The sequence below is a fragment of the Parasteatoda tepidariorum genome, chromosome 6 (genome assembly GCF_043381705.1).
Source record: "Parasteatoda tepidariorum isolate YZ-2023 chromosome 6, CAS_Ptep_4.0, whole genome shotgun sequence".
NCBI classification, from domain to species: Eukaryota; Metazoa; Arthropoda; class Arachnida; order Araneae; family Theridiidae; genus Parasteatoda; species Parasteatoda tepidariorum.
Genome location: NC_092209.1, coordinates 65,156,307 through 65,170,443, shown reverse-complemented (window position 1 = coordinate 65,170,443; position 14,137 = coordinate 65,156,307). Strand labels below are relative to the sequence as shown.

The following is a 14,137-nucleotide window of genomic DNA, read 5'->3' as shown; positions in this document are numbered from 1 at the left end:
TTTTCTATGACCGCTGTTGCGTTATATTATTTTCATTATTTTAATGACAAAATTATAAATCCAGAAAATAAAAAAAAATTTCCAACTAAAAAAACTAAAATTAACTATTTTCATATTTTTTTTCAAAAATGTTTTATCGATGTAAAATTAAATATTTCAAACTTACGCTAATAAAATTGAAACTTGATAAATATAATATTTGTCGTACACTGTAAAAAATTAATGATCAATTTAGGGTAAAATGTATCGGGTCCTTAATTACCTAAACAAACTTTTCAGAGTAAAATCATTTCTACTGTAAAGTTTAACGGAGCAAAGAATCTGATATATTGTAATGTTTATACAGTAATATTTACTATAAAATCCCTGTATCACTGTAATTATATATTACAGCAGAAAACGTCTCACTTTGCACTTATTTTCTGTTAGTATTTAGATCTAAGGAAAACAATTGTTCACCATTAAAATTTCTTTAATTTTTAAAATAAAATATTGATAAATATGAATGAAAAAAAATTCAAGCTGTTTGTTTTATATTTTATATTTTATACAAATTTGATTCGGATAATCTAACAGATTTTTTAGTAACTATTAGACTGTTTTTATAATTAAAAATTACAGGATACATTTTTTCTTGTGATTAAAACGTCAGAAAAAAATATAAAAAGGACACCGGTGTACCTATTTCGTCAAAGGGTTAAAACAGAAACCAAGAATCTAAAATTATATCAAGATTTGACAGGTTTATTTAAAGTTGTTTAACAAACAAATTAAAAAAATACTGAAATTTTATCTAGTTCTTCCAAATCATTCCAAATATAGAGTCAAAGCAACCGGTCACGATCATCTTATTATATTTTCTTAATGCACGAAAATACGATTTTCTTTTCTACGAGAGCAGTAAAACTTTGTAAATTTATAAAACAATAGATGATTCAAGCTCAAACGCAAATATCTCTTTAGTATCAAAAAAGGAAATGACAAAATCATTGATTTTCAAACATCTTATAATAACGTATTTGAGGAATACGAAACAATCGAAAATCGTATCTTTGGTCTTAAACAATTGTACACGATGATATCTGTAGGTCAAAAATGACATTATGATGAAGTTGACTTGCATATTGGCTTTCAGAAAATATCCCATTTCATGAGTGGCTCTTCGTGATGAGTTTTGTAATGAAGAGATACTGAATGGTCTGCTTTTATTTAGAAAACCAGAAATCGGAAATGCTTATATGTGTGTGATTTCATTATACAAGGTCGGAATAATAGAGCATCTTGTATTTTACTATGCATAACACAAAACAGTTTGCTTATGCTCAAGGTGTATGGCTAATATATGATTTTATACATTTGTTTATTTTCAAGAATAGAAAATTAAGAATTCATGTCAGACTATAAGAAATATATTTGTTCAGGTTTTTTTATTTCAGTGCTCTAAATCTCTTTTGACTGTAATTCAAATTGAAATGCATTAATTGAATTTGCATTATAATTTAATTATTATAAGTCATTAAAAATTATATGTTATATACAGTAAGAATTATTTAAAAATTAGTAAATTCACGTAATAAACAATAAATAAAGTAAAAGTAGTTAAAAATACATAAAAACGCAAATACCTCTTGAGTTTCAAAATCGAAATTGCAAAATTCTTTTATTTTATAAACAAAAAACACAATGAGCAACAATGTATATATATGTGTGTGTGTGCGTGTGTGTGTAGTATACAATGTATCATACTAGTCTTTCAATAAGCTTAAAATAGATAAGCTAGATAAGCTTAAAATAGATTTGTCTTATTAATTTTAAGAGGTAGAAATTGTTCTTTCACAAAGAGCCATAAAAAAATCATGATGCCAATTAAAGGATAATCGTCTGGGCAAATGAGTTGTGTTTTTTTTTTCAAATAAGATTATAACATCTCCGTTTTTTTCGCAATTTTTCCTTTCAAAAGAATTATAATAGTGTTGTGTAATGAAATGTAGTTTGCACCTATAAATGGCCCTGTATTAAGGTTAAAGCAAATTTAAGTGATTTTGCTGTTCAAATTCCTAACAGTGATTAAAAAACAGCTTGGCATTGTGAAATCTAAATTTTACGAACACATATATTATATACGTTTCTCTTGCTTTCATAATATCTGCAATTTAATAACAAATGATACATTCATTTACATAATATTTTAAATTCAAGACAAAATATTATATTGAAACTAGTATTTATATCATATTTTCAATTTTTTCCCCAACGTACGCAATATTTTAAATTTTTGAATAAATGTTTTTTCTTTATTTGTATAATATCTTCAATTTCAACCAAATGCGTCTTTCTTTCTTTTTTCAAAATTTTCGTAGACATTTTTTTACATAATGCCCAGTCTACTGTCTACCTCGCAACAATTTTGTGAGAGGTTCTAAGAAATTGGCCTTCTTTTTTATCCATGAGGGAAAAAAATACATGGAGGTGCTTTCTCTAAGAATGGGGGTGTTTGAAGTGCGGAGAGATTTTTTAGAGAAGGTTTCTTTCAACGCACTGTGATGTTTACAATACATGTCGGAGAACGGGGTCAAACTACTTGGAAGACCTTTACTAGACCACCATGTTTAGACAGATGGAATTTTTTTCTTCTTAAACATAGTTTACCGTGAAATCTGTTCATCAAATAAATAGCTAAGGCGACAGTTTTTGGTTCCATGGTTGTTGGATTGTGTGATACTACATACCCATATAAACCCCCGTTGAAGGGTGTTAGTACTGATAAGAAACCGCGATGACATGGCGATGCCAATAAGATTTCGTCACTTTGGCCATTTCTGAAATGAAAGACGTAATAAAAATAACTCAACTATTTCTTTTAATTCTGTTCTGTAAGTTTCAGATTCTTTTTTATTAGTCTTTCAATGAAATTCCTGTTATGTTTTTTTAATAAATTTTCGGTACTGGCACGATAATTTCTTTAGGTAGAATTTGATTAAAATTAGAGCATTTTAATCGCTTTGAAACGGTTTGATATCTAATTCAACGTTATTCGGTTTACAAAATATTGAAAAATCGTTTGATTTTCGCTGACAAATTATGCTTGCAAATTTAAAACACGCTATTTAAATTGTTTTAAAACGCTCTCTTTTTAATTTTCGGCTCATCGTAGTTCAGTTGAGAGACCATTAAGAATCTTTTGATTTTAGCTTGCAGATATTTTGGATGAAAAAAAAATTTAAAGCATGTTAAAATTAATGTCGCTAAAGTTTGAGCATTTCAATAGTTTCAAATAGTCAAGTTGTTTTAAACCTAAACGCGTTGTGGTTGAATTGGTAGAAAAATAAATATCGTTTGATTTTAGTTTGCAGATAATGTGTACAAAATTTAAAACATGTTAAAACTATTATCGTTATAAGAAACAGCAATTCATAATGATTATATTTTAAAAAGAAATTAACGAAGGAAGGGCGTTTACAGTTGTCTAGTTAAAAAGAGTGAACTTTATTCTATATAGGAAAATGTTTATAATCGCTGTTGATATTTAAAATCACTACAAGGCTTACAACATTGGTTTGCAACAAGGTTTACAACAAGGTTTACATTTAAAATCAATATAAGGTTAAATTTAAGGCAAGGTTTTAAACTCATAAATGGGAAAAAAATGACTTTTTGGACTGTACTGTGGGGAATTATAAAAAATAAAATCAACATTATTGTTTCAAAAAATTATTTTTTTGAACCACGCAATCATGAAAACATCATGCAAAAGATAACGAAATTAATCATCAAATTGAGCAACATAAAGTTGGAATATTTTTATTTTGGAAATAAGTCATAGCGCGTTCAAGCTGCTATTTATTTATTTATTTTATTTACGACGGAAATTGCTTTTGAAATATTATCTGAAATTATGTTTCATAGGAAATTAAACAATCAACATTAAAAATATGTTATATAGCAAGTGACTAAGCCAATAAACATTTATTTTAAAACAGAATATTAGCTTAGAGGGCGGTTAAAAGCGCTGTTTCCACAAAAATCGGAATCCTCAAAAGCGCAAAACAAAGATAAACATTTGATTTGAGCTGTAATTGAGATAGGCGAAGCATGTTTTTCTTTATCTAAAGCGGATGAAAATAAGATGTGTAGATTTTTTTATAGCTGATAAGACCCCCTGAAACTAACTTCCTGCCAAAACTTAGAAATCTGGAAGGTGTTGCATATGGAGGAAAACAGGTTATTCGATTTCGTAGGCAGTTATTAAACATGATATTATCCAGAACGAAAAAATAAAAAAAATGAGAATTGGTTGTTTTTTAAGTTTTTTTATGATACCCGTCTCTATAACAGGGATTCAGTTTTCAGTAAGAGGAAAAGTACATTAAAGTTTCTTGACCAGACTAATATAAAACAGATCTGTAGCAATAATTTTAAAACTCTCTCTTACTATTTAAAATATGTATATGTATTTATATACATAGAATTATTATTATATAATGTTTTTATAATAAAATTAAGTATACCTGGTGTTTTGTAAAGACTTAATTTATATTATTTTATATTTTTACAAAAAACAAATCTATAAAGTTCACAAAAACTGATAATTATGAATCATATATCATTATTTTGGGAACAGAAGTACTGTGTTTAAACTATGACGGATCATATACGAAGTAATTAAGAGCAAAAAAGGGATTTAAAAAATTGAAAGTCAGTTTATTTTTGAATAATAAAAGTGATCGTTCTCTAAGAGAGAAACGAATTCCCACATGCTTATATTAGGATGCGCAGAGGTGATTTGCGCATGCTAATGCAAACTAATCGGAATTCGTTTTCCATATACCGACTCAATTCTCAGTTTACAGTTATCAATCTTTAACTCATTAGTCATGTAATTTTGAACCAAACCTAGAAGACAAGGGAAGTCCTGGTTCAAGTATTGGGACAAAATAATATTCATGGAGGACTTTCCAATGAAACTAACCCGAATTTGCGCTACATAGACAGGGAAACCACGAAAACTTTCCACAGTTTGCCCGATGGCAAAGGGATTCTAATCCATGATTCATGTACCACTAAACATATTTTACGTCAGTACCGTGGTCAGTCCGAGTTAGGATAATTCGCAGTAACCAGACAAAGCTGGGATTCGAACCTGGTTCACCTCTCTGGGAGACGAGTGCTCTATCCCCATAGCCACCATGGCTTTCTTTCTAATCATTTACATATCATGACTTCACTGATAATCTGAAAACAATTTATTAAAAATTCGAAATGTTCTGCCCTTTTATACGTTCGTTATTGCCTCTTTTATTTTTTTTTAAAAAAAATATTATTTTCATAAAAAAGCATTTAGTATTCAAAAAACCTAATTTTCTCTCTCTCTCTGTCCTGTCACGTACGGTGTTTCGTACGTACTTCAATAAGTTTATTGTTATTATTATAGTTAATATATTTAGAATATTTTTAGCTCTTTTTACAGTTTATTTGATGAAACATTTTTCTATATGATTTCTCTCCCTCTTGGGTAATATCCTCCTCATCCTTGGATATGTTTTGAACTCCTGCATTTTCTTTTTGTTTATTTGTTAAAGAAAATAAGTTATTTTTTATATCTTTTCAATCCCAATATCGCTGCCACAATAAATTTTTAATCTTTATTTCAGATATCTTAACACACCCAGCTCGAATTGAATTGAAACGAATAAATAAAAGCCTTCTCCATGGTCTACCACACATACGACATTCAACGGCAAAAATACGAGCCAAGGAATGTCACCTCTCGTATTCCGAAACTCACCTTCGACCCTCGAAGAAGCTCGGGAGCGAATGGTAACCATGGAAACCGAAATGCTTCTCATCATGCTGCAACCTACCAAGATGATAAGCTTTATGGATATCGCCGAATACCTACGCCTATGCCTCGCCTTCGAGCGCCACCAAGCGGAAAACCTTATAAGTAAGTTTCTTTATTTTACTTATTTTCATGGTCAATTTATACGCAGGGAAAAAGGAGGCTTGTGTGGTCATTTTTTTTAAATGTGCCAATTAAAAAAAGTATATTAATCTTATTAACATCTCAAGTATTTTTATTAAAATGGGTGCGTTTATTTTTTATTTTTATTTTCAAAGGAACTTAAGCTTTTTCGGAAGAATACAGAAAAATTGACAAATAGAAATAAGTCCCAGCACTATGTGTCTACACTAACCTTGTGCACTGTAAAACATTCCGGATCAAATTACGGTATAAAGTACCGACAGTTTGAGTGTATCATCCGTAAAAACCATTTTTATTGTAAAATATTTTACCGTATTTTTTTTTTTTTNTTTTTTTTTTTTTTTGGAAATATTATAAAATAGAAGTGATTCAGTGATTTTATTGTAATTGTCACTGTAAAAATTATGGTACATCAGAATTTTTTTTGTTCCGTGAAATGTACCGGTAAAATCCTGTAGAAATTGATTTTACCGTAAGTACCGGCACAATAAGTATCGGTACTTTTTTACGTGATTTGATCCGGAAGTTTTTTGCATTGCGTAGCAGCTTATGGTTATGAAACTGATATTAACGCAAGCGTTTTTAAAAAATGACTAATTAAAATATGTAATGAGCTTATTCATTCATAATGTAATAAAAATTACTATTCAAAACGATAAATAAAATTTTTTTTGTTAAGGCAATCAAAAAGCAATTTCAGAATTAATATTTCTATCATAAAAACTTATTTTTATAATAAGCTACTTAAAAATCTTTTGTCTTGTAGCGTGTTACTCAGTTTTGGCAATCTGCTAAAATTTTCAGAGCAATTATAGGTAATAAATAGCAGAAATATGTCAACGTACCATCCCTCTCTCTTCTGTATTTGTTGTTTATAACTTCTATGCGAAGAATTTTAAAGCCCCTGTTCCATGTGAAACGTCAGCACACAAAATGATTTCATATTTGAACTTATTAAAATTTTTAAAAAATTATAATTGATGTTTATTGTAGTATGCTGAAGTTGAAACATTTTTATTTTAATTACTTTGTTTGTTTGTTTCTAAATATATTTATATCTTACTAGTCCAACTTTTTGTTTTATGGTCAGTCTTTTTTTAAAGAAATAAAATTTACCCCTTACAATATTTTTATACTGATTTCATAAATAAAATTAATTAATGAAATGAATGCTCTAAGTATAATGAAGTGAATGAACCACTTATTTAACATGAGTTTTTATGGCTAGCACTCCTACAAATTCCATGTAATTCCATTCATTAAAATTATGGCTGATTTTGCTTTAATTTTGAATTGTAGTAGTTAATATTACCCTCAACAGTTTTAAAGGTTTCAAGAACTTTTTCACTTCAGTTCAGAAATTCAAACTTTTTAGACAGTTGCAAATAAATTAATAATAAAAGATTACTACGAAATATAAAAATCCTTTTTATACAAAAATATCTTTAAAAAAAGTTTTTTTTATATAAAAATAATTTTTGATTAATTTAAAATGTTCCCATAACTGGGGAAATAAGCAGAATGTGAAATTAATAATTAAGGGCTCAATAGGCGCCAATTAATAATTGGCGCTTATTACACTGTAACCAATTTCGGATCAAATTATAATAAAAAAGCACCGGTACTCAGTGTGCCGGTACTTTCTACCGTTAGATCCATTTTTACCAGAGCATGTTATGGATTAAAAAAATTTAATATAAAATAATTTTACAGTACTAAATACCGTAAAATCACTGAATCACTCTATTTAAATTAATATTAATGTAAAAATGACGGTATAATTTTACACTGCAAAAATGGATTTTACCGTAAAATAGATTTTACGGATGACGCACGTGAAGTGCCGCTATTTTATGCCGTAATTTGATCTGTTTTTTTTNTTTTTTTTTTTTTTTTTTTTTTTTTTTTTTTTTTTTTTTTTTACAGTGTATGGGTAAATAAATTTAGAATAATAGCTGTTTTAGGCACACTGTACACTGAAATTTTTCTTACTGACCATTTTATTATTATATTATTTGTTTTTAAATACGAGTAATGCATAAAAAATTTCACTGAACATTAAACTGAATACATGTTTTATATTAAGTTAGGAAATAATATTTTTGCAAGGTATCCGAAAATTTTTATTAAAAATTATGATGTGAATTTTTTTTAAAATATAGTTTATTTGTTTCATTATGTGTACAAACTTATAAAACAATCAAAAAAAGTTATTAATGTTATTATTATTATTATATTAAATGGCCATTTTTAGGTAAGAAAAAGGCATTTTTTGCATCGATACTAACACTATAAAAAAATTTCAGTCGCCTAAAGCAAAAAATTCTCTGAGGATGTTATTTAGAAGGCTATCAACTATGTTTTGAATTATTATTTTAAAAACAAGAACATATACTACTAAGTTAGGGATTAATGTAGTTAAAAAAGCAAATTTTTAAAAATTTTCGCACCTACCTTAGCAAAAAAAACAGGCATAAAAATGNCGTGCTATATTCATAAGCACTCATGAAAAGTTGTAGACAGTAATTTTGAACAACATAAGGTATCGTGTTTAAGGTGATGTAAAATGCGAAAATATCTGCCTTGGAAGATAAACGCATTTAAAGTCTTAAAATCATTATTCTATCCACTGTTATCTCCTCACACGAAAACTGTTATAACTTTGTAAATAATTGAAGTACGAAAAAAGTAAAATATTTTTAGCAATCTAAAAAATCATAAATTCTAAATTTGTAATAAACTCATTTTCGAAAATCTTGCCCAAAATCATGTTTTTACGCTAATCAGATACCTCAAATAGATCATAAATGTAAGCTTTTAGTTGAGTTCTACTATACTATTATCTTATACAGAATTACAGTTTGTAAATTCCGTTTATATTACCTAACTCTTTATAACATATAACTTCATTACATAACTCTTCTTATCATAGCGCTTTATTACATAACTCTTAAACAAAATGCATTCAATTTTTATCTTATCACTACAAAAAAGAGCAGATAAAATTATCAACAAGACTAAACTTAGAATATTCAGTAATACGCTTCATTATCACAAAATTATTTTACGTAATATAAACTCATTACATTTTATAAAATTAATGATCTGCAAGATAATTTCTAGAAAATCAATTAAATTTGCAATCATTCTAAGAACTACCAAAACTTTACATTTTATCTGAAAGAATCAGACCTAAATTAAGTACAATATTCTCTCATCATTGTAAACTTTTACTCCCTGGTTGATAGACAGAGTGTCGTTATCAATGCATTTACTAGTCTTTATCAGTAATAAAACCGAGCCAGTTCCCTTTTAAGGATTTTATTTTCCAAATTTAAAGGTTTCAGACAAAACATTTAACGACGTGCCTTCGCTTAATATCTCTCGTACGATGAATAACGAAGTGCCGCTGACAGTTTGAAGCGTATTCATGGAACATATAAACCTGTCAGTAAATGCTGACATTTTATGAATGGGTTTAAACCAAAGGAAATGTTTCGACACCGACACCGTAAACACCAACAGTCGGTGCGTGTTTATGTTTTGCTTGATAAGAAGGAAATATTTTTCAAACAAGAAGTTTATTGATTTTTCTTTTTACGCTTTCCGCGCAGTGTTTCAACGAAATGAACGAGACTCGTTTTAAAACTATAAAAATTGTTATATGTACTTATTCTAAAAGAGCGTGGAAGATGGTACTATTTTTGATACTTAATTGATGAAGAGTTTTTCATCATTTAATAGATCTTTAAAAATGACATTTAACTCAAATTTCATCTAAAATGCTCTTAAATACCGTCCCGCAGTGGACTGATCGTTAAGACTCGGTTCCCATCAGATCACCAAAGTCAAGCATCACTGACTGCGGTCAGTGTGCGGGTGGGTGACCACTTGGATTAGTCTGAGTAAAGATCCAGGGTGTGTGGTATTGGTCCTCGTTAAACTGTTCTACAGTAAAGTGCACCTGCAGGTCATCGGGCTACCAAAGCGGGGGTGCCATATTCTCTGCAGAGGATCAAAATTGTGATGGAATGTCTTCGGATCATCCTCAGGGATGTTTCCCAGACCATCACCAATAGCCCATTGTGCAGCTCCAGTGTGACGTAAATGGACAACAATAGCAACAACAAGCTCTTAAATACCATCGAGTACTTCATCGAGAAAAATGTATTTTCGATCTGTCGTTGAACAGCAGACCCAATTTTTGGTTTACGACTACTAACGTTCAATTCCGTAGCTTTGCAATTTTGAACAAATCTAGAAAACAAAGAAACTCCTGAATCAGTGCCCCCAAAGGTATGATTTGTTATGGAAAATGGAGGACTTAGTGACTCGACAGAGTTAGCGTGCATCAGTCACCATTTACTACACGAAGAGTCTTCCCCCGGCGGGGATCGAATCCATGACCTCGTGGACATGGGCCCAGTGCCCTTTAAAGACTGCCAGATTGTGGTAAATTTTACCGCGTTTAGGGTTTTATGGAAACAACAAAAAGTTCTGTAATTTTTACCGAAGCGCTTTGGTAATGAATTTGGTAAAATCAGCAGTAAAATAAGGTTTTATAATATGTGATAATGCTTAAGAGCAAAGTATGAAAACAATTTTACTCGGCTAACTTCCCTTATAATCTTTGCATTCGGTTAAATTTATTTGAATTTTTTCATTGAATATGTGGTGATAAGAAGTATAATTTTGAAAACCAAGATTTCCTTTTAACCGATATCATATGAATGGAAAAATTACCAAATGTCTGGTTTCAATGACGTATCATTTTGTTTAATTAACTAAAATTATGGTTTATTTTTAACCACAAATGTCATTACTACATTTTTTTTTCTCTGTGTAAAATTCTATCAAATACCTTAAAGTTATATGACGAGGTCAATTCGAAGTCAATCGGATATTTTTGTCTCATTATATTATTATAAATTACTAATTTATTTATTTTTCAGTTAAAGAAATTCCATCGAAATTCAATTATATATATTCTTACCCTAACATGATTGATGCTATATTTGCAATTTTTTGTTATATTTGTATTGAAAAATAATTTAAAGGAAACACGATGAAATTTTAAATACATTAAAAGTTTTTAGAAATCAGCATAATATTTTTGTTTAATGATTGACTGATTTTTTCTGAAAGGGTATTTAATTCTTATTGATTTATATGTTTGAGTATACGTGTTTGCATGATTACATGTTGTTTAACTTTCCTTTTATTTGAGATATTTTGTACATCGTTTTTTATGTTTACCATAAAGCTAACATTTATTTATATATCTTAGTGATTCTGCAATTTTTAAGGAAACGCGAATGAGCTTTTTAGTTCAAGGAAGATTAGCGTTAGATTTAGAGGGACCCGTAACTGCTTATAAAATCTCTCTATAGAAGTTACGAAAATTTTTAACAATGTCAAGGTCAAACAGATTTCTAACAACAGTAATGAAGTTTAAACTATCAAAATCATTGCTAAACCATAATATGGAGCAAGTTAAAAGCAATATCAGAAAACTTTCAGGTAATTATGTTTAAATTCGGGGAAAAAAATATTGTTATTTTAATCCCTGATACTCGCACTGGAAAACTTTTTGTTATTACATGAGAAAAAGAGCGTTGCAAATAAATTTTTGCTTTTATTTGTAATACAATATTGTGCAATCAAGTTTAGATAAATGTAATTTTACAAAGTAATATTATTTTGCATAGAATTTTATTTTTCAATGCAGCAAAATTTAGTTGACAAAATGGTCAAACACGTTCGAATATATTAGTTGATTAAAAATTTCGTTCGCTTCAAAAATATACAAATTGAAAATAGCTGTTGACATATTTCAAGCGCTTGAAAACAGACGCCCATTTTCAAGACTCTGTCAGATGTGAATGAGACGAAACAAAAGTGATTTGAAATATAAAACGTTAAGCTACCTAAAACGGAAAAATAAATTCTTCGGAAAAATAAATTTAGTTATTATTAATTTTCCTTGTTATGTTTTTCATCTTTTTTCTTTCTCGGCTACTGTGGTTTTCCTAGTTTTAGTTTCCTCACCTCTATTTATTCATTTTTGTTGGCAACTTTATGTTTTGTATTTCAAAATACTTTTCTTCTCATTCAGGTCTGGAAAGTCGTAAACGGGCACCTGTTTTTAAGCATGTATAAAACATGTCGATTGTTTTTTTTCTCTCCAATTTATATGTTTTTGAAACGAATAAAGTTTTTAATCAAGCAATAATTTACCGCGTCAGTTTCTCGGGATTATTTATTTAATATTCCACTATATTTTTAATGAAAAATGTCCCATTTAGCATTATCTATGTTACTGTCAAAATAATAGTGGTTATTCGTATTAACATCGAAGCTTATTTTAATAACATTTCAGTAATTTTATTAATCATAGTTATTTTGATAGTTTAACTGATAAGATTAATTTAAACTGATCGTCTCATCTTTATTGCGCAAAGTTGTATGTATTTATCGTTTCAATCGTAATTACTCTAATATAAAGCGACATTTATATAATGAAAGCAAATGTATTTATGCACACAGAAAATCCCAAGTATTGTAATTACAAATATTTTTACTTTATGTCTGTGTCTCTTAATTTATTTATTTGTTCGCTTAGACTACTTAAGCTAGTGAATTTTCAATCGAAATGTACCTTACGTTACTGAATATTGCTTTCAAATGACTTTTCAAGCTCTAAATGTGTAATAAACTATGTTTACGAGAACATATAATTGAAACTGCCAAAATTATTTAATTAAATCTCTACTTATTTAAGACATTTACAGTTAGACAAATTCTAATTATATTTGTTTATGTCTGAAAATTTAATTAAAATGCAACCCGTTAAAATCGCTAATTCATTTAAATATTTAGTTAATTGGTTCCTTCTGTTAGCTGCACGTACTATTGTTATTGTTTGATTTACTAGATTTATTGAATGCTACGTTATTTTAACTTAGTTTAAATTTCGCTGATAATTATATTATAACATAACGTACACTAGTTATATATGTATATATATTTTGATAAATTTCATAAATTTAAGGTAGCACTTTTTAAAACGCTTAATTTTTTCAAGTTTGATCTCGTATTAATGAATTGTTCAAGCATTTGATTATTGTCTTTTGATTTAAAGTTTGGAATTCATGAAAAACTGCATTTTAAATATTAAAAATATATTATCTGTAGATACTTGTCTTACGTGGCCTCGAAACTGTGGATATTTCTTTGTTAAATTTGGCAATATTTCACATATCCTTAATGCTTTGCCAATTATGAAATTTTTTTCCGACATTTTGGTGTAATTTGGTTGTGGTGGATCATTATATACGATTTTCCATTCTCATGCATCATACCTGAAAAAAAATTCGCCATGCTTGATCTTTGATGAATTGTTCAAGCATTTGATGCTGTTTCTGTTTTAACTTAATGTTGCAAAATCATTGAAAATTTTATAATATTAAAAAACGGTCGTGATGGATCTGGGGATAGAGCGTTTGCCTTACAATGATGTTACCTGGGTTCGACTTTCAGCATCGGCTGGTCAATACGAATTCCGCATCCGGCTGGCACTGACCACAGTGCTGACGTAACATATCCTCTGTGGTAGACGGATCATGGGTAAGAGTCCCCTTGCCGCCAGACTACCCATGGAGGTTTTCGATTCCATATAATTAACTGTCCTCCGCAAATTTTTGTTCTCTTCGTCGTAATTAGTGTCCTTCGCGAAGGTAAATTTCTCTCAATACTTGATCCAGGAGTTCCCTTGTCTTCTGGATTGGGTTCAAAAATACAAGGCTATGGAATAGAACATTAGTAGTCGTAAACGTAAAAATTGGGTCGGCTGTTCAACGACGGTTATAAAATATTAAAAAAAAATTCTTATTCATATTACATATCTTGCGAGGCATTAAATCGTATACTCTGTTATGTTGTCAAAGTATCCTTTACTTTAAAATCCTGAATAGCTCTTCGGACTAGACAAAAAACTTTCTATTGTAATTTTATTGTTGCAATTTTTTGGAGTATTTTAAACAATTTTTACTAATTTTAAAAACGAAAGACGATAAACAGGAAAAAACTACCCGAAATTAGTTATTTCCCTTACAACCTTACAAAATAAGCAACTTTCCTTACAAAATAAACAAC

The 14,137-nt window shown here is 29.0% G+C and overlaps 1 protein-coding gene across 1 annotated transcript in view; it reads left to right on the top strand.

Moving 5' to 3' along the window:
- Nucleotides 1–14,137, top strand: part of LOC107443669 (kinesin-like protein KIF26B) — a 240,741-nt gene that overhangs the window by 16,232 nt on the left and 210,372 nt on the right. Inside the window, exon 2 of the mRNA XM_071182455.1 lies at nt 5,652–5,944. Within this exon, the coding sequence (XP_071038556.1) occupies nt 5,709–5,944 (236 nt within the window). The 5' untranslated portion in view covers nt 5,652–5,708. The remainder of the gene's footprint in view (nt 1–5,651; nt 5,945–14,137) is intronic.